Below are 21,925 nucleotides of genomic sequence, written 5' to 3'. Positions count from 1 at the left end.
AAGAGTTCTTGACTGCAGCCATACTACAAAAATGATGTAGGCTAATTTTTCATTATAACGGGGGGAAAAAAAAAAGGAAAATATTGAATTTTTTTTGAAAACTGTCTTCATTTAATAATCTGAGACTCTCAGGAAGAATCTAAAACTTGTTTTAACATCTAAGATAGTTCTTTCAGTAGCTGAGTATTATCTTACCTGCTTTTCTTATTGAAAGAGTTTTTTGTGGCTTGCTTGTTTCTTCATTAGATTTCAAGTGAATAGAAGATTGGTAGTAAAATATTTAGACAAACCAAAGGAGAGTTGATAAGAAATAGAAAATAGGCAAATTTTGAGGATTAAAGTTAGGAGCAGGGGAAATTTTCTTCCTCTCTCAGGAGGAAGGACTTTACAAAGTCTGCTGTTCCTCTTAAGGGCAAATGCTAGCCTCACAGTGATGTCCTTAACAAATAAAAAATGTAGGAAATGATTTAGTGATTCTTAGTTGTATTTGACAGAACAACTCTTAGGCTGCTGGTAGGAAGCTGTTTTAGGAGGGAGGTGAGCAGATATTCAGCTGTTGCAAAAAAAAGCTGTAAATGTCTGCAACTGTATTAAAGTTTGCATTGATACATCCCCTCATGTTTCCAATACAGATTTAAGCAGCTAATCATTTGGTAAGCTGCATCATAATTGAACAGATTCCTTCCGTGTCCAGTGCAGCTCAAACCAATTGAATAGGATAATTGCAGTAGTAGAACAAACTTAATGACAATTGTCAGCCAAAATCTTGTCTTACAAAACTGACTTCATTAATTCAGATAGATAATGTGGTATTTTTTTCTGAAAATCTACTAAAATTTTAAGAGGTTTGGAAAAGTTCTCACACTAAATATACTACCAGATACTAACTATACTAAGAGCTTTTATTTTTTAAACATTATAACATTTATTTAATGTTAAGAGTTTTTTGTTCTAACATAGAGGAATTTCTGGGTTTTCAGCTATAGTGCTGTGCATGTTTCTTGCTCCTCAGCGTTTTATTTTTAGCGTGAGTCAGATCAAAGTCTTCAAGGTTTTAGTGCCATGAAAAAATTTCTGGTATTATTGCAGGCACCAGTCTAATTGTTTCCTCTTTGAACCTCTTATAACTGTCATCAACAAATTAATTGCTTGAAATAGCATCTTTGGATCATCTGCCTTTCCAGGCAGTTTCATCGGTGTTAGTTTCAAAACTGTTGGTTACTCTGTTCTTTCTAGCTCATAGTTGATTTTTAGACTCCAGTTAGTTTTTAGACCAGGCTCCATTACTGTAAGCTCACAAACATGGACCCAAGGCATCAATCTCAAACTTCAGAATAAAGAGCACTGTGACAACCCACCTTAATTTGGATATTACGTGCTTCACATTCTCACCTCTTCCCTCATCACTTCTTTCTCACTTCAGACATCTTTTCCATCTAGTCTCAAGGCTGAGCACTAAGTTCTGAGAGCTTAAAAAAAATTGAAAAGCCTACTAAATTTTTGTTGAAAACAGTCTCGTGCCATGTGGTCATATTAGCTTTGACAGAGATAGGGAGATTTGCTTTTTGAGTTCACAACTGTTACACCTTGTTTCAAATGTCTTGGTGTTCTTTTAGTAATGGTTCAGGTTGCTGTGAGTTTGTGTTTCTAGTAATTAACCTTTTGAAAGTACTTTTGAAACATTTTTGCAAGTCTAGAAGACAAGTATTTTAGTTTCAGCTAGTAGTTTTATCCTAGCAAATCTGTTGTATTGTCATTGCTCTTTAAACTTTGCACAGTTTGAGATGCAGTCCAGTAGATCCTCAATACATGTAGCTTTCTATTAACCAGGGAATTAGCAGTAACTAGTTTCTCATAGTACTTCAGGATGGAGCAGAAATAGCATATTCCCCAGCACAGTCAGGTGTTCTTCATTTGTCTGTACCCAGCTAGGGAGCCTGAGGACAACTAATAAATGTCCTGCAGTTTGGCTTCAGAGAAGTGGAATAAGAGTCAATTCAGCAGTACTTTAGCATTGATCTTAACTGTTAACTGTAACAGATGCTGGAAGTTTTGAAAAATTAAGATAATATTTCTGTAATCAAAAGGTCTGTTTGCCAGTCTCACCAGTAACTTTGAAGTCACTGGCCAAGTCAAGTTTAAAAGGGTAGTGGTAGTCCTAAAATAAATATTAAGGCATGTTCCATGAAAATGAGCAGCTGTGTAAATGCAAGAGGCCAAATGAAGGAAAAGGCTGGCAGAACTTGGCCATTAAGTTTCTGACTTAGTAATAACTGGCTCACTCAACAGGTTTGTATAGCTCCAAACTACTTGCAATGCTGCCCTCTTCATGAAGGGGTGGAGTGACGCAGAGGTGAACCGTTTATTACAGGGAGTGGGACAGAGCAATTAGGAAGGGAAACCTTTCATCCTTACTAAAAAGATTTTGTTAGATTCTGTCCATGAAGGCAGCGGTTTTGTGTGTTTAAAAACAACCTAACAACAAGAACCAGGAAAAAACCCACCACCAAAAAAACATATAAACAGTATCCCATGATCTTTGCCTTAATTTAAAGTTTGAAATGAGGAGGTAAGGCTCTGAGCAGTGCCACCATGCATGAAAGCGCTTAGAAATTTGGTTAATCATTTTCTGAATTTAATTTTAGCTGACTGTAAACAGTTAAAGAGTTATTTCTGAAATAACTGGTTTAGACTAGGTTCACGTACAGGCCATTCACCCAATGTAGCTCAGTGTAGAGGAGCACGTGAGATTAGCTTGACTAACACCACATAGTTTGTCCTATATCTTCTGGAATCATTTACATTGATTTGCCTATAGACATGGGACAAAAATATTTATTTGTTTTTACAACTATACTAAAGCCATTTTTGTCAAATTTTATGAGCACTAAAAATTTTGTATTTGTAATTTTTGTTTGAAACTTGGTTAGTATTTACTTGTTACTTTATTAAAATATAACAAGTTTAGCATTCCTATTGTGATTGTAATCTGGTTTCTGGATCACAGACTAATTTTACGTACTTTGATACTTTGCTGATCCAGTTGTGGCTATAGCTTGACTTACCAAGCATGAGGACTCTTGACAACCATGTATTGATACAGCATGCCTATATCTTATAAAATTGTTCAGAGATTGACTTATTTGCTTTTAGCAATCAACAGTATGTTTGAATTTAATTCTTTGCCTTGTCATTGATTCAGACTTGTAAAAATACTCTTAAAGCATAGAAACCTTTCTCAGGGGTTGCACTGGCAAGCTGAACTGGTATAGTTGGAGTACTCTGTTCATTTGTCCGGGATTTTGTAAGAAAATCAGCATTTACAAAATATGTAACTTGGCAGCTACAAAGCTGAGGAACCTTTCTGTGGATTTTTGTAATTAAAAATACATGCAACATGTGGCATTGATTATATCTTTACAGTATTTGAATGGTTTAAGGAGTTTTTTTGCTGGTATGATTTTCATTGGCAAGCATGAACGCCGAAGGTACTTTTGTGTTGACTGTGCACCTGTATTTTCATTATGGAATGCGAATGTAAAAATGAATATTGACAGGTAACAAACTTGGTTGCACACAGTCTAACTGAAATAGAAATACTTAATGTGTATTAGCATGCTTTCCAAGTCCAGTACTGCCCAGGGCAACTGTAGGACTTTCCAGTGCAACCTCCGAACTACTATGCTAAATCTCCTCAGTGATCTTTTACTCCCATCTTTCTCATCATGCTGACTTCTCTCCTCTGTCTGTTCAGCAGTGGGAGACATTTAGCGAACGCTCTTCAAGCTCACAAACTCTGACCCAATTTGATTCTAACATTGCACCAGCTGATCCTGTAAGTCAATCACTTAGCTTGCTTGTTTGGAATTAATTTTATTAACACTGAATTTCCATTCATTGTATTTAGCTGTTATGCATGATTCCATGGACTGCTTTTGGGGGAATGGTGGCAGGCTTCTTAATTTTTTTGCTTATGTTAGGAATATAAATTCTCTAGTACTCATGTTTAATATCTGACTGCAAAGAATGATTTTTTTCCCTTGATTTTGATGTAATGCAACACTGCTATCAAAACCTGTATTACACAAAGTTTTTAAACATGAAGTTTTTTGAAAATCGGTATATGTCAACACAAGGGCCACTCCCAGTGATAAACCAGTCCTGTTTCAGATTGTCTTCAGTGTTTTTTTGTTTTTGTTTTTTTTTTCCAAGTTGCAGAGCTTGAGCTTGAGCTTGCAGAGTCTTAGGAGTTAACAATGCCAACTTTATTGGAACAAAAAAACCTGCTGGGCTTTAATGGGTGTGGTATTTCATGCTCCTAGTGTTTTCATCAAGTTACTTATTAATAAGGCTTTTAGAGTTTCTCAAGCTAAACCTCTGTGCTTTACCCAGTGAGCAGTGCTCTGGAGGATTATGTAGTTAAATACCTTGCCAAGTTTGGGAGCCAGAAATTCGCTACAGTGTTTCAAGTTCTGCTGGTTTTAAACTTCACAGTATGTGACATTGAAGCAGTTCTGAACTGCGTTAAACCTACTTCAGTATTTAGCTGCTGCTTTCATCCTGCTTTTCTTATAGATTGAATTACCACTCTTAGTGTCCATTTTATTTAATTACGGTGTTAGTGTCCATTTGATTATATACCAAAATAATAGGTGTACATAATAAGCATTTAACTGCTTTTGATTTAAAACAGGCCACTTTGGAAAAGATACAGTACAAATATACATATATTTTAAATACATTAGTGCTCAAGCCCTTTTTCATCTGAAAGACATTTTTTGTTTAAATATACTGTATTTTTATGTTTTAATGAAGTAAACATGATAGAAATCAGTTTATAGTTGTTTCTTACTGTTTATAATTGCTTGGCAGTAACGAGCTATCACTGTCTTGTTTCCCCAATAAGATAGTAAATTATTTTTACACATTATTAGATGACAGAAATCTGAAGTTTGAAATTTTTCCCATACGTTTATAACTTTAAAAGTTGAACAGTGATGATATATGGAAAACTCATATATAGCCATAGATATATATGTGTGTGTGCATATGTGTATAAACAGAAATTCAATAAAAATCAAAAAAATCTACTGGGAGATCACATTCTTGAGTCATTTTCTTACAATGATTGTAGTTGAGAAAAAATTTAAAGAATGGTGAGCATCTTTGATGCTTTGCTAAGGTAACAGACTTTGGGAATAGATACTTCAAAGTTTTTATTTTCTTGTGAAAATAGGAACAAATGACAGCAAATTTTCAGTAGCAGTGTGCAGACTTCTTATTTTAGTGATGCATATGACTGATTTATTGAACAACTCCTGCTTTCCAAAAGGAGAGAATCAGCTTTCTCAAGCAGTTGTTAGTAACTAACTAAAGAGTAAGTTCTTAGACCGGTTCTTTTCTCCTTTTGTTGGAAAAGCAGATGCTTTGGTGGTAAAAGATAAGTGGAAAGAGTAAAACAGTACATTCATCCCCTGGTATGGTAACATAATTTGCCTATTGTAAGTGAAAGTTTATAACATGTTGTTTGGTGTAAAATTAAATTCATGATCTGAATTAATATGTTGTATAAAAACCCATGTAACTATTTGAGACATGGTTTTTGGGGTAGCTGCAGATTAGAGTACAGCAGAGGATTGAAGTACCTACAGCAAGAGTGATTGTTGCATGATAATTCCAGCCTGGTGCAACAAGAGTGTTTAAGCTGTTACTAGAAAGTGGTTTTAAAAGTTTATATTTGCAACAAGAGTAGTGCAAGTCAATTCAAACAATTTTAGAAAATATTAATGTAAATGTATTATGCTTCATAAATTTGATCTACTTTAGTCAGAACAGATTAAATAAACTTCTGATACAAAAGGGTAGTTTTGAAACTTCTTGTAATTTCTAGGGACAGAATATACTCTGGGATTTTTTTTGTGCTGTCATTGTCCCACCCGTTCATATATTCTGAATGACGGTAAAAAAAAACCTCAGACAGCTACGTCCATATTTTTAGGTTGCTTGTGAACAAACATAAGTCTGTCTTGAGATTTTTTTTTTAAGCTATCCACACTCAGTCTCCAAACCAGATGGAAAGGGCTGTCTGTAAAGTACATTAAAATGGAATCCCTTGTCTGAACTACAAAGAAAATGCCTAAGTGTGAGATCAATTCCTATCTATAGATACAGTCCATAGGGTTTATTATCCTAAAGTTTAGCAGGTTTTACTGTTTTAAAGACTCCTGAAACTAATTGTCTTAAACTACTATGAAGTACCTATTTATAGAGAATTACTCATACTATTTAGAGAGGCCATCCGTGGCAATGTTCAAGGCCAGGTTGGATGGGGCTTTGGGCAACCTGGTCTAGTGGAGGGTGTCCCTGCCCATGGCAGGGGGGTTGGAACTAAATGATCTTCAAGATCCCTTCCAACCCAAACCATTCTGTGATTCTCTAACTTTCTGAGGCATCATAAGTCAAGCTGAGGAGTAGGGTTTTGAAATTGTAGGTTTCGTTTTGGTTGGTTTGTTTGGGTGGGTGGTTTTTTTTGTTTTGGGTTTGGTTGGGGGGGATTTTTTGGGGTGTTTTTTTTTTTTTTTTTGGAAGATGCACTTGAAGTAATGGATATCTGGTATACCAAAAATGGTAGAAAGCTGGTAAAACTCAGGTCCTATTTACAACACGGTTATCTATAGAAACATTTCTAGTACCTTTTTAAAGTAGTATGCCAGGTTACACCTTCTAAATCATTAGAGAGACTTGAGCTTATACAGCTTTGGTTTTATGGGTATATTCAATTCCCTGGAACTGTGTAAAAAATTAAATCTATGAAATTTTGTTTAGAAATGACATTTCACATGGTGTCAGAGACGCTTAATAGAAGAATTTATAACTAGATTAACATCACTTAACTCTGATCTGCTCCACAGGACACTGCAATTGTGCACCCAGTTCCCATAAGAATGACTCCAAGCAAAATCCACATGCAAGAAATGGAGCTTAAAAGAACTGGAAGTGGTAGGATATTTTCTCTTGCTAAAGAGGAAAGTTTTGTATAATCAGAGGTGATTTTGCTTCCTTAATCATGCTGCCTTTTTTTCTTTTCCTTAGATGAATATATCGGGAGTTGTAACCAGCATAATTAATGTGATTCTCTGAGTTAAGAATTAGACTACTGTTCAGACAGGTGCAGAGTTTGAATTGGCCATTTGCCGCAGTGAGGATTTCGCCATCTATAGGAGATTGATTGCTTGGAGTAGTTTAGGAGCATCATAATGTAGATTTGATTTGATCCTCCAGGAGAATGTCTAGGTTTCCGTATTAAATACTGAAGGACACTCTGAAGAGGGAGAGCATAGCCTGCATTGATAAAGCTAGGTGTGTCTGTGGTCAGAAATGCTGAGTTTATTATTTTGAAACCTGACAGCCTTTGGGAGTATTGGCAGGCTTTTTTCTTAATTCTTCTTCTTTTTTTAATAATCTGGTCAATGATAAGTAAGATATATGATAATTTTCCTTGAGGAACAGTGGAGTTCTCAATCTATAGATGTGTCCCAATACGCCAATATTTCCTAAAGTCACGTAACTCACACACAATATTCGTCATACAAGAATAAGCAAGTATCCACAACACATTTCTTTTAAAATTTCTTTAGCCTTTTAAATAGGTGAAGATTCCCAACTCCTAACACTGGGAAATAGAAATAACACTATTACAATGTAAAACTTCAAAGTTAAAACAATTCATACCTCAAAAGTGTTAAAATACAACAATTTTAGTTTTGAGTACAGCCCTTCAGATAAGGGCTGAAAACTAATGTAAAGCTTTGGCATCAGAAGTAAAGGCTAGTTCAAATATACTTGTTTATTTAAACTTGTTTTTCCATCTAGATCATGCTAACCCTACTAGCCCACTACTTGTGAAACCACCTGATCTCTCAGAAGAAAATAAAATGGGTTCATCTGTAAAATTTACAGCTGGAAATACAGTTAGTAAGTACCAAAGTACTTTCCAATCTCATTTTTTTACATTGCACAAAATGTAGATCTGATATATTCTTCAATGAATGAAATCTTGCTAGATAGGATAAGTTTATCTCATTTTAGAGCTTCTGCTAAGAGAGACGTTTCTGATGTGAATTATATATTAGAAATGGTAATTAAGAAAGTTCTGCTGATGTCACTGGAGATTTCCTACCATATGTGTTCAAAAATTCATTTTTTGTCAGCTCTTCCTGTTTTCTCTTCTAATCTTAGAATGAGAAATTGAAATGTGTGGAAAGTGGAATTGACTAAGTAGCATTTGATTCTATTTCCTCAGAACCATGTAACCAGACATTTTCTGAAAAGTGAAAATTTTGTTGACCACAAAATTGTCAGGCAATTCTTATCTGGTTTAGCTACTAAGCAAATGTGATAGACTTCTAGATTTCTTTTTCAGGTACAGCTTTTCAGCTGTTTGTTTGCTACTAATAGCCTTTTTGATTTTCATTATCTCCTGTGTCCAAAACATTTTGCATTATTTTGATTAGTCTACTTGTCTAATATTGAGAGAGGTCCCAGATTATACGTAGCCTGAGTGAATCTCTGAAGTCTGTTTCTGAGATTTTTTTGTTTTCTTTAAGCTGGGAACTTCTCTTCAGTAAAACTAAGGTTTGAAGAACTCCCTACTTTGAGTCCTTTGCATTATTAAGACAGAATTTTGGTTTGTAATACAAAAGTAACTTAGAAAGTGCCTTTTGCAGTGTGTTTTGCTTTCCTCACAAAGTCTGTTTCAGTGGTACTCTTCATTCTGAGCAATGTCTTGACCCTGTCTGTCTTTTCAAGCAGAGTTCTGTTTTTACTAGGTAGTCTTCTGATGCAAAAGAAAGAATGAGCAAACATAGTCTTTCAGTGGGGAAACTACTACTATATGCAGGATCTAGGTTCTGAGAGCCCTTCTGTACTCCCTTTTTCTTATCCGAGTGTATCTTAACCTTTGATAAAGGGCCTGTAACTATACCAAGAAGTATTTTTCCCTCAGAGGAAGAAGATAGTGAAATAAAACAAACCTCATTGCAGTGTAATGTAATGTCACTCTGTAGTATCTCAAACTGGAGTTACCATGGGATGCCCATCCTTTTTCTGAAGAAATGCCTCTTGTCAATATTGTAAGTAATTTGGATGGTTAACATCTTTCAGCTGAATCCCGAATAAATCATGTCATACAAGCTAATTCTAGAAAATTAATTTCTGATGCCTAAAAGACCACTACAAATAGGAATTTTTTTGTGCAGACTTGTTGTCTTGGTAATTATGTTTCTTAATGTTCTTTAGTGTCATACTTTAATAGTGTATCTGAGCACCTTCTATGCTAAATCAGTGATGACATCTGTAGTGTGCTTCCTTGAGCTGTTGGGATGGAGTCATTTTTCAGTGTTTGCTTTAGTTGCTTGGTTTTGGTTTGCCATGCCAGAATTCATTTGAGAATAGGGAGTCTCAATTTAAGCAAATCCTTTTCTAAGAGGGTTTTGGTTTTGATTTTTTTAATATATATTGCTGGTTTGGAAGTGTTTCATAAATGGATGTTCTTAACATTTCTTCTAGAATATTTTGTTCATATGTTCACATGCTTTTTTCTGCATTGTGCAGAAGAGTACAGATTTCTTAGTGTTTTATTGATCAAAATTTAGATGCAGGTTAATTATTTTACTTCTCACACTCTACTGCTTATGGATCAATATATTAAAATAGTATTTAAACTGAGAATCCATGGAGATTTATAAGCTTCATCTTGATGTTGAGGAATTAGCATTGTCTTTATTTTCCACACTTTGCATCAACAGTAAGTCAGTGTGAAAGTTATGAATTTGTAAATAGCAGCTCAGACCTAAGCCAGGAAGCAGAGACAAACTTTTCCATTGCATGAGATAAGAAAAGTCAGGCATAGGAACTGCACAATTGTCTTTGTTCCAAATCACACAGCTTGCACAAAGGAGGGAGGATCTATAACTTCAGAAAGTGATAACTACTGAAGTTCGGCAATAATTCTGATTGCTGGACACCCACAGTGTTGAAACTGTTATTATGCAAGTAAAAATAAAAGCAGCAAAAATAACTGCTGTTTTCCCAAATTGTTTTAACTTTAAAGCAACATGCTACTTCAATATATCATTAAGGACAATTTTTGAATATGTTATTTTAAACTCCTGCTAAATGATATAAACAAGATCATGAATACTGCAATCAGAAGGAAAGGATAATCTAAATTACCTTCCTCCATATTGAAATACAAACAAATATTGAGTGAGAGGAGTTTTGTGCTGGATCCTTCAATTATTCAGACTCAAGGATTTTGAATACTGCCCAGATGATACCTTACAGGAAAGCAATACAAGGACATAAATATTTTTTAAAAATAGAAATAGAAATTGGAAATTTGAAATTATATATTACCTATATCTATTAGGGTTTATTGATGATGCAAAACAAATATGAAACTTTGTACTTTCTTTTACCAGCAGATGGTTACAGCAGTTCGGACTCCTATGCTTCAGATCCAGAGCAAATTGGAAGCACAGTAACACGGCAACGGTCAGTAGAGTAGCAACTGGAAAAAATAAATAAAAGGTGTTTAAAGAAGCCTGTTCTGAGCTTCTGGTTGTTTGACAGCTAGCTTGTAAAATGATGGCTAAATAGATTCTTAACTTGAACTCTCAGGAATCTGGAGACAGTTTTCTTATGTATTAACAATGTACGTTGTTCCTGTTAACGTGTAAAGTGAAAATTCAAAAAATACTGTAGCCTAAAAAGTTGTTTGGGATTGACCAATCAAATGAAACTCCACGTTCAGTCAGAAATCTTGATGAAGACTTTCCCCTTAAACACAAGGGAATGTAAGCACAGGAGATCATGATGTTACTTGAAACCAATTTTTTGTATTTTTAAAAATATTCATTAGGTATTAATGGAGAAGGACCTTGCAACTTTGTAGCATAAAAGAAGAAAAAAACATGAATTGGAAATATCACAGCAGTAACTCAATTTCTTTTAATAATGGGCTTTTATAAATGAAGAGCATAGGCCCTACATAAATAAAGGGATTGGAGGAAGCTATGCCAGCACATAACCAACAGCAGCATCATTTGATGTAAGAGAATGTGCTGTACTAGCTGGTGCTAATTGTTCTCATTAAATCCGCCTGAATAGGTTTAAAAACCAACTATGCCATTAACCATCTTACAATCAGTTTCAGAGGTAAGTTTCAAACCAAAAATAATGAGGGTGACTTCAGTAGCAAAGAAGGATTTGGAATTGCCTCTCAGTACAGCAGCTTGAAAACTTCTTTCCTCCATTGTTACTTAATGGCAAATTTGATTGTATGTCCTGCTTCCACATATGTTTTTGCACTGTCAACATGATGGTTCCAACATGTTCTTTTCACCTCTGATTTTCGGTTGAGTTCTCTTACTGAACTTGTGTAGATGAGTGGAGCTTTCTGATGAGTTGCTGCTTTACAGCACAGGTAGCTTCTGTCCAGATCTGGCAGTTCTGACAGTGTCCATACAGGATTTTTTTTTCCCCCACTTCCTCTTTTACTTCCTTCCACTGATATCTCTTCCACCAATTGCAACTTTATCTATAGAGATGACATTTTCCTTAACCCTACCATTAGTCCAGAGTACTACTTGTATTTTCAAAAAGCAAAAACTGACAAGGCTATGTCAGATAATGGGTACTTCAGGAGTATCCTTAAACCGCTTTCTCCCTTTTGTAATCCTACTTTTGTGTTTTATACTAGACTAGCTAGAGGGATGACCCTAGGAGTCAGTGTAGTTACATTTGTATTTCATCAGCTGGAGGGTTACACAGTGTTACAGAAGGACACTATATTGAGAAAGTGAAGTTTTTTTATTGCAGTAACTCAATTTTCCATCTGGACTTATCCATTCAGGAATTCCAGGTTTTGTGTGAAACTTAGGTTCCTCTTACCTCTGCCAGTTTTATCTCTTATGATAGTTATAGAAGAATGTTACAGAAGTCAGTTGTAGAAAAGATGTTATCACTTATTTATGACTTGAATGAAAGAGTAGCTGTATTCATGTCAGTGATTCATTAAGTCTGTCTTGGTCAAATTGGACTAGTAAGGAAGTTTCTGCAAACTGTTTTTAAATGAAAGCTGTACAAACATTCTGTATGCAATAAATCCCACTGAAATGGCACTTAGTGCAGTACTTCATCCTTCTTTCTGAATGTGCGCTCAATGAACTTACAACAGGTATCCACTAGATGGTGATCCTACTTAAGAATGAGTTAAAATTTCTGAAGATGCTACCAAGTATATAGATTTGGAAAATTTCAGGCAGAGAATTAAATAGCTATCTTGTATGCCGAGATACTCGTTAAGCTCAGTATACATGGAGGCAGGTCCAGCAGAATATTATTCTTCTTCAATGACATTGAACTTAACTGGTTTAAAAACCTGATTGGGATATTTACTACATCTTATATACTTTGCAAATTATAGTGACTACCATCTGGATGGAATTACCATATTTAGGGTTCTCTGTTCTTGAGTTATCATTGTTTAGGATGTGTGTCAAGCTATTGGTTTCCCAAAGATGAATTACTTGTGGTAATACAAGAATAACTTGGATAACGGAGATTTAAGTAAATAGAAATATAAAAACAATTGTGAAATCAGAGAATACCAGAAGGTTAAAACTGATTTTGCAATCTTCAAAATCAGTGACAATCAGGCTCTTTTCCATCTGTCAAACTTTATTTTTTTAATCGCATACTTTGAAGAACTTTTGAATTTCAGTTCTGTCGTAGCTGCCTAAAATCACTACGGAAGCTTATATGTTTTGCAGATCACATTCAGGAACATCTCCAGATAACACTGCGCCGCCGCCACCCCCTCCAAGGCCTCATCCTTCTCATTCTCGATCATCATCTTTAGATATGAACAGGTCTTTTTCGGTTACCCCAGGTAGATATACTGTGTTCCTAGTATATATTATTTTTCGGCTTGTATATTCCTGAAGCAGACTTTTTTTTCCCTCTGAAGAAAGATTTAAAGTCTGTTTTTAAAATACTGCTTCTGAGTGAGAAAGCTGAAAATGTTGTCAATCTTCCTGTTTTTATTAAAATTTGTACTCCACTTTGCTTAAACAGGTTATTTAGAAGTAAATTCTAAATGCTGGCTTTGTAGTCCTTTGGATGAGTGTGGGAGGCAAAGTCAGGAAATAACATTTTGGTAGTGCACCCACATGCAATGAATTGCATCTGCCAGTAAATTTTCAAGAGGAGTTGTTCTGGTATCAGATGTATTAGAGACAGGTGTTAAGTATTTCACTTCAGAGGAAATGATTAAAGGTCACTTTTGATGCTCTACTTAAGGGTTTTTATTGTACTTCTGACTCATCAGTACTTTTCAGTTCAGGACCACAAAGTATGAGAATGTTAACAGTGTATAATGAGGGTAAAAGAAAAAAAGGACTAAGATCAGGAAAGTATAACCATGTTTGTACTTTGAGCTGGAACAAAGGGCAAGATCCATGTTCCAATTCCTTGTTTTGCCTGTTTGCAAATTTGAAAGATGACATTACAATTGTGGTCCTCAATATGACAGGCTAGTGTGTAGGTAAAATGCAAGATTTCTTCATGTTGACAAGTCAAAAAATTAGATAGCACTATAATGTGAAGAGTAACAATCTTGGCCAAATGTGATGCCTCTTTTACAGGACAGCAACAGGCTGGAGTTGTTGCCTATCCCCCTGCAGTGCCTCCAAGACCACAGCCTTCACAGGTGATGTCACTTTTGAAAAATCATACTCTAACTTGATACATCATTTTTATCTAACTCTGAATTTTAACTTACCTCTAAAGTGAGTAGTATTGCTTGGTATTATTTTGAAACTGCCATGATGTGGCTGATGGCAAAACCTAGACTACAGCCAAATATTAGCCTTTCCTGAGTCAAGAATTGCTTCTGGTGGAACCGTGAGAAGGGATTAAAGTAGAGATTGAGGGAGGAATAAGTGGCTCTGGAGCTCTGAGTTGTAGGAAAGAGAGGAAAGTTATGCTTACATTTCTTTACCTGTCCCTGTGTAGCTGATAGTCCATAACACAGACTGAGACCAACCATTCAAAGTTTTGCAAAATAAGTGTTTGTCTTCCATCTGTGTCTAGCACAGGGTATAGTTTCACATAACATGCCTGCTCCCAAAAGGAGTGATCCCACTTCTTACTTTGTCATGGACTTGGTGATCTTTGCAGTCCAGGTCTGAGTCAGTTCAGTTGGCTGATTTAGTAGTAAACAAATCCTGCAAAAGTGTTTTTTTCTTTGTCTCAACCAGCTGAATTCTTCAACTGTTGTGCAGATCTGACATGGGCCAGATAAAACTGATTTTCAGTTGCTTTTCAGCAGCAGCTACTGGTTAGAATCTGAGTTACCAGCAATTGAGGTCAGTGGATCCAGAAATCATCTGCAAGGAAAGAGGGTACAATGACTGGCATATTCCATGCAGTGTGATCACATAAGCACATTTCCCTATGGAACTAGACTAAAAATCTGTATCAAGCCTGAAAGAGCCAAGCTGGACTGTATAACAGCAGAAACATTTACTGTCCAATGAGTCTAGATAGTTGTACGATGCATCCATCTTTGGTCTCATTCTCTGGATAATAGCACATCTGATTGAACTTCCTTTTCTCTTAAATATTTCTCTATTTTTATAAACACAGAGTGGTCTGTCTGTTTGTGTCTTGGATGGGATGCACTTTGTCCTACTGACAGGACATACATTTTTGTCAACTAAAAAGGCAGATAATCTTTTAACATTCTGTCATAAACCATTGTTTGGTGAGATTCTTTGCATCAGATAACTATGTTAAGAACCATATTGCTAAATATCTTTTTTATTTTATTGCAGGGTGCAGGTCCTCATGTGCATCGCCCAGTAGATGCTGAAGGCCTAATAGCTCATACCAGTACCTCACCTCAACAAATACCAGAACAGCCAAATTTTGCAGACTTCAGCCAGTTTGAGGCATTTGCTGTTTCAGGTGTAAACAAAGAGGAAGATGATGAAATTGAAACGCACTCAGAAGTCTTGCAGGTGAGCAGAAATGAAGATCTTGTCAATTGTTTAATATCACCAACACTTAGGAGACTTTGTTAAAACCTCCTTCTGCTGTTTGAACTCAGTGGCTTTTTGATGGTGTCCCAGTCCATTGCTAGAAAGCAATTACATTACGCACTGCTACGCTTATTTAGTAATTGCCAAACACCTAGGCAGAAGAAATTTTTTTTCTCAGTTCTTGGTTGTAATTCAAAAGACCTTGTACTTACTAGCATATATGCACACAAACATAATTGTGTTGGTGCATTTAAGACTTAGCACAGGCAAAACTTTTCTTCTGCTTACTCTTGCCAGCCCTTCAAATGACTTGCTGGTTAAGTTTTACATTAGTCTTGTCTTAATAAACGAGATGACTGTCAAGTATTGTAAACATCTACTAAAACTCCATTAATTTGGTTTCGTTCAACAGCATCAGACAGACAGCTAAAGTGAATAGAGTTCTGGCATCCTTAGTAATAGATCCTTAGAGATGTTTACAAAACCTTGTTTCCTACTATAGGCACAGGACTTAAAAGTTTGGAAGCCTCAGAGTTTATCCCTATTAATGTCATAATAGCTTACTGCTATTATATGGATTACTTCATGTTTTCCTTTCATAATTTGTAGCATTTGTAGTTGTCTGGGGCACTTCTGCATCCTCCATTGCAAAAGTACCTGTAGTGCTTTAAAGTTCTCCCAACTATCAGCAGCATGTTCTTGCTTCCTTTAATCAGGAAGGTCGATGATGTAGAACCATTTGAGCACTCTCCATGTACCTCATTGCAAAATTGGCTATGTTAGCTTAAGCTGCCACTGAAAACCGCTTAAGCTTGCGGATTGTTTTGCATTGAAGTGGATGGGGAACAGTCGCATTGTGTTTCATTGGAGGGATTAACCTTTGGCAGTAACAAATAGATAATGGTGGTAATGTAATAGCAGAAACAGCTGTAGCAGTTTATCATCAGGCAACAGCCTCTCTTGTACTATACAGTGCCTCATAACATTGGGGATTTGATTTTATTCAGAGGTCTTCCAACATCCAGAGTACAATGCTTGAGAGCTGAGTACTTTCAAGTAACTATTTCATCTTTTTTTCATAGTGATTTTAGATTCTGTATCGAATCTTAATTTTTGTATCAAAAGACAGGTTTGACTTGATTCTGAACATACAGCTTTTTACTTGTATGCCTTTTTGGTAAGCTCTTCCGAGGCCAAACAGTGTTTGTGACCAAGACAGTTTTATATGGTTTTGCTCCAAAGCAGGTGGTGGTGTATTCCAGCTTGTGCTTCTCAAGAAGACTTGAACTGGAATTTTAGGTGTTAACTGTATTCATGTATCAGAAACACAGCATACTTGTATTTATTCCAACTGTTGCCAAATGAAATTTGTTAAGAAGTAGTTTTCTAAATATAGTTTATATCCCTTTAGGTTGAAAAGGCCGCTGACTCTGCGAGTTCTCTTAGAGTTGCCAAAGCAGATGGAAGAGTTGAAGACAAAGCACCTGCTAATGTCCCCACTAGTGCGGTAGGCAAAGTACACTTGGAAAGAGAGCGCAGTTGTCTAATGTATATGAAATTATACATCTGTTCTCATTTGCAACAGCAACTTTGTATGCTGTACACTTGAACTCTGTTTTCTGCTTGAAATAGGCACATGTATGGTGAATTTTTGCCTCAGATGTTTATGATTAGCTTTATTCTTGAGATAGCAGAGAATTAAGATACTTGTAAGTGTTCGAATTTTTGAAACGGAACAAAACTTCAATGCAGAGCTTGCTTAACAGTAGCTTCTTTTTGTTACAGATGTATAATTACTGGGGGGAAGTGTGCTCTGAGATGTGTATTTGCAATTGTCAGTTGTACCATGGTGTTTCTGCTTGCACAGTTCTTTGTCAGTGTGTAGCAACTTACTGTCCTTTCACTGGGGGTAGGATTTGGTTCTTATGAGAATGCAGCTAGATCTCCATCAGAAAATGTCTGACGGGTTGTAAGTTCAGTTAGCTCAGTAAATGATTTTAAGAATATATAACACAAACCAGTTACCAGGTTATAATACAAGTAAAAATGCAGTTTGTGAGAATTAATAGGCTGTGTTTACCTCTTCAGGGTAAAGGCACTACCCCACTTGCTCCACCACCAAAGCCTATTCGCAGAAGATTAAAATCAGAAGATGAGCTAAGACCTGAAGCTGAGGAACATACACAGAAAACAGGTGTCATAGCTGCTGTTCTTGCTTCACAGCCATCTATTCCTAGGTAACCCAAGAAGTGTATAAATACATCTGTTACTGGAAAGTTTACATTTAAACAGCATACACGCTTTCTGTTCCAGGAGTTGCAAACAATTTGAGTGTGTTTGAATTAGATTAACAGTTTAAAGGTTTTTGGGCTTTAAATAAGATCATCCCAAAGCCTCTACTACTGGGAGACCTCTTAGAGATCTTGAATTTTGGAGTGTGAACTCTTTAACTGCTGCAAGTATGTTGGAAATAAGTGTGGAAGTATTAAGATGTAGTGTTTAATTTTAAATAATGGTTGCTATGAACAGTCCAAAATGTGCACTCTTTGTATCCTAGCATGAAAGTGGACTATTACATTAGTCACTTTGAGGTAAATGAATGTGGTACGGTGTGTTGGGACTTCAGAAAATTGATTATGACAAGTTTTTTAAATGTGCTGCTTGCTGTTTCATTGAAACCAAGTATGTGTAGCTTTCACACAAACAAGGTTAATCAAGTGGAGTAGAAGAGGGAAAATAAACAGTGTAACAAGTTAAAATTTGAAGAGAGGATTCTGCTCGTTTAAAAAAGAGGGACTCTAAATGAAGGACTATAAATGAGATATTCAACTAAGCGACGAAATTACTTACTACAATACTTCTAATACATTCTCAGATCAGTGGGGAAAGACAAGAAGGCAATTCAGGCATCAATCAGACGTAACAAGGAAACCAACACTGTTTTGGCCAGATTGAATAGTGAACTACAGCAGCAACTAAAGGTAATTCCACGATCTTTGTCTGTTTAAGAGAAGAACCTGAGAGGGCAGGATGTTGGTGATGTAACAGGCATCTCTGCAAACCAATGATATACATAGCAGAGGATATTGATATAAAATATTTGGTTGTTTTTGTAGATCATAGAATATACCTAATTGTGACAAACTTTGTGAAATTACAAGGAACACTTTTATTTCTACAAACCACACTTTTCAATGTATTGATTTGCTTTCAGCTACACTAAAAATAAGAAAGCAGAAATCTTGGTATTAATAATTAGAGGTAGCTGTTGTGGTCATCAGATACTTTAAAAGCAATATTGAGAAGAGCAGCTGAAGTGACTTGCTTTCTTCTGAAGGAAAAAACAAACCTTAAAGTCTTAATACAATTATTAATATTTTTAAACAAATACAATAATCTGGAATACAAAACTTGAAGCTTAATAAGAACAACGATAATCATCTGTTTGTCTAGGTCAGCTATTATTGTTTTGGATTTACCTGTAGGCACCATCTTAACATCTTTCTCTTGCCATTTTTCTTACCTTCAGATATCTAATTTTAATGATCGTGTTAATAAAAAACACCTTAAATGTAAACATGAATTAATGCAATACTGTCTAGACTGGAAGGTACGCCATTTTAAAAACTATTAAGTCTGAATTTCACTTGTTACTGTTTGAGAGTTGAGGTGCGTAAAATTCACACAAGAAAAACTGGGAATTTCCAGTCCTTTAACTGAGATGAGAGCTTACCCCCTTAATATTTTAGACTTTATTTGAAAATATTATAGTTGGGTTTGCAGCTGGTTACAACTTTGTGGGTTTGGGTGATTTGAAAGAAATTAAGAAATACTAAATGGCTTCACCTATGAGCAAAGTATTGATTTTCATTTATGAGTAATTACTAGCTATCCAATCTTCTATTCAGATTAAGGGAAGAGTTCTCTAGATTTTTCTAGAAAAGACTTGAATGTTAGTTCTCAGAACTGAAGCTGACACTTGCCAGGTTTGATCGGATGGGGAAAATTTTTGTACTCGTTCTCTGTGGACAGTCAGTAGAAAATCTTTCTTTTGTAGGATGTTCTTGAAGAAAGAATCTCCCTGGAAGTCCAACTGGAACAACTTCGACCCTTCTCTCACCTCTAAGCCTACTGCCGTTAACTGTGAATTTACTAATATTGAAAGGGGTATTGGTTTCAAAGCCTGTTTAAAGATCCATGCATCTAGCTCAGTGCACTCTATTCTACATTAAGTGTTGTGGTTCTGTTTTGTCAATTTGTTCACTTTTGTATTTAAGTATTTTAATTTCAGTGCAGAGAAAAAAAAACAAACCTTTTTCCTTGAATGTGACACTGCCTCTCACATCATTTTCTGTGGGCATCCGTGCTCTTTGTTGGACTTGATTTTGCAGAGTTTGTCGCCAAAATTTCCAACTGGAATTTTTTAGTGGTTTCTTTTTTCCTGTTGAAACATCTTTGCAGAAGAGGATTGCTAATCAGTTGATTTCAAACTTTAAGCACATAAACCCTTCTTTTGTTATGGCATTTATTTTATTGCGCCAGAAAGGAGAAAAACTAGTAATCTGTCATCAGCCAATGTTACTTCCCAAGCTGCCTTTCGCAATTGGAAAACTGTTCACAATTCTAGAAAGCCTGCCTCTTTGCAATAAACCAACTTATTCAGGTTGACAGAGTTCTTGCAGGCTGTTTGCCATATCAACTGGATTTGATTTTGTGTTTTTGTTGCATACATTATAGAGTATGTAACCACAGATTGCCAGGTGTTCACATTTTGTCCATTCAGGATCCTGATTCAGCCGCATGCATATAAAGATTTATGGTACAACTGGTAGTCTATCAAACAGACCTTTTTCAGTCCTCCCTTTTGTAAAAAGAGTTGGGTGTAAATCCCCAACATGTTAATTACACATTACCTAAGCACCACTTGTAATTGCATGTTTCACACATTACCTTTTAATAACAGATCACATCCACCAGTCTTCACTATAACAGATTGTATTGTCAAGTAATGTGTCAATACCTCTATGAACTTCTAATTCCCAGCAAAAAACAAAAACAAAAAATGAACAGTTTGCTTCTTAGGAATTCTGGGGTACCTTCTGTCATCGTGTTTCCAGGCCTTATTTTTCTGGCATATAGACAGGCTTCACAATTAACAGAGTTCCCTGAGTGTATCCTGCTATTCAGGTTGATGTACTGTATTAGGATTTGTTGTATATTGTATGATACACACCTTTTGATCTCATATGTAAATTTGCATTAATTGCTGACTAACAGCAGATATTCTATTTAATGGCTTCTTCTGGCTGTGGGATCATAGATGTTTAACTGCATGGATGTATCTCTGCAGAATCAGAACTAGCAATTGTGTGATTTTTACACCAATAAAACAGCACAATATTTTAATTTTGTTGATTCATCTTTACCTGGGAATTGAAACTAATTCAAGTAGGGGGGAGGGTTTTGTTACAGGTCTGCAAAGAAATTTTTGTATTTTTGTGGCATATACGAGAAACAGTTGATCATAATCCCTTCACCATTTTCTTCCCTCATTTTTTAGGGAAGATCACAAGTGATCAAATTCTCTTGGTAATCTGTGGCTATACTCCTTTTGTATCCTCCGATAAGCAAATTTAATATAATTGTAACTTCTAAAAAGTAAATGCTGGTATTGACTTGGGTCAAAGAAATGTCTAGTTCTTCAGTCTTCATTTCTAGTTTGATTTCCTTGAGAGTACCTTTCCAAATTAAAACTAAATGGATTGCTTGTTATCAGTCCTTATCCTCACTGTCTCATTTCTGTGCTTAAAAGAAATTCTCTTAACATCTGCTTCCCTTTCGAAAGGATAGCTAAAGTCCAGATTTTTTCCATTGGATATGCTGTTTGTTCAGTGAAAAAGAAGTATTTCTCTTTTTTGTTATCATACACAGACTGGATAACTATGGTTAATTTTTATTGCTATAACTATTCCAACATTTTTTTCAAATGTCATGGAAATGTTGCAGATGGCTTATGTGTATAATCCAAAGCAAGATTCCCTGGTATGAAAGACACGAATGTCGTAGTTGCATGAAAGATGGTACTTCCTATTTGCATGTAAAGGGATTAAGAAATGACAGCTAAATGGGCACAAAAGTTACATATAAATTACATTTCAACTATGTCTTGCCAGTTAGTAGAAAGTGCAAGACTTTGACTTCAAAAATAAGATAAAGCTTGGGAAATGCAAAAAAAAACCCCAAACCAAAACAAACAAAACCCCTACAAAACCAAACTAAAACCCAAAACAAAACTAAAACCTTTCAAATTGGACTAATCTCTTCTATTATAACTGCCAAGTACCAAAACCAGTGTTTAAAAAAGTGGGTCACTTAGTGTAGTCAGAATGCTGATTTCAAACCAACTGTATCTTGTCCATACTTTATTTTAAAGTTAAAAATACTTTTTAAAAATAGAACTATTTTCATATTAATGTTTAAGTATTAAGCCTATGTTTACAGCAGCAGGATTCTTAAATTAGAATTTAACACTTTAAGCTTAAATGTAAGAAGCCTTTTACATTCAAATGTGACATGTACATATGAATTTCTGTAACATCCATATCTTGCTAGTAGAATGACAAGTTAGTGTCTCAAGTGAAGAACTTAGGCAATCTGAACATTTTTCCGTCTTGTCAGCAAGTCTGTTTTTAAGAATTTTTGTGGATTACTTGTAATGCATCATTCAGTACGTTTTAAACCGTTTTTTCATGATCAGAAGAGCTTCTAACTGAAAAATTAGTTACGTCTTAAGAACATCACTGCCAATGATGTTCAGAAGT

At 35.6% G+C, this 21,925-nt stretch overlaps 1 protein-coding gene across 10 annotated transcripts in view; it reads left to right on the top strand.

Annotated features, from left to right (window-relative positions):
* REPS1 (RALBP1 associated Eps domain containing 1) overlaps window positions 1-20,510 on the top strand; it is a 66,858-nt gene extending 46,348 nt beyond the window's left edge. For 4 of the 10 annotated variants that reach the window (XM_075748247.1, XM_075748245.1, XM_075748244.1 and 1 more), the window contains 11 exons: window positions 3,755-3,835; window positions 6,912-6,999; window positions 7,873-7,974; window positions 10,482-10,554; window positions 12,834-12,952; window positions 13,707-13,771; window positions 14,898-15,083; window positions 16,516-16,611; window positions 17,193-17,341; window positions 17,980-18,085; window positions 19,162-20,510. In XM_075748247.1, the coding sequence (XP_075604362.1) occupies window positions 3,755-3,835; window positions 6,912-6,999; window positions 7,873-7,974; window positions 10,482-10,554; window positions 12,834-12,952; window positions 13,707-13,771; window positions 14,898-15,083; window positions 16,516-16,611; window positions 17,193-17,341; window positions 17,980-18,085; window positions 19,162-19,230 (1,134 nt within the window). In that variant the 3' untranslated portion in view covers window positions 19,231-20,510. The remainder of the gene's footprint in view (window positions 1-3,754; window positions 3,836-6,911; window positions 7,000-7,872; window positions 7,975-10,481; window positions 10,555-12,833; window positions 12,953-13,706; window positions 13,772-14,897; window positions 15,084-16,515; window positions 16,612-17,192; window positions 17,342-17,979; window positions 18,086-19,161) is intronic. The other 6 variants (XM_075748250.1, XM_075748249.1, XM_075748248.1 and 3 more) reach the window with 3 other exon arrangements.
* Window positions 20,511-21,925: the final 1,415 nt, after the last annotated feature.

The sequence above is a fragment of the Balearica regulorum genome, chromosome 3 (genome assembly GCF_011004875.1).
Source record: "Balearica regulorum gibbericeps isolate bBalReg1 chromosome 3, bBalReg1.pri, whole genome shotgun sequence".
Classification (NCBI taxonomy): Eukaryota; Metazoa; Chordata; class Aves; order Gruiformes; family Gruidae; genus Balearica; species Balearica regulorum.
This window is presented reverse-complemented; position numbering and strand designations above follow the sequence as displayed.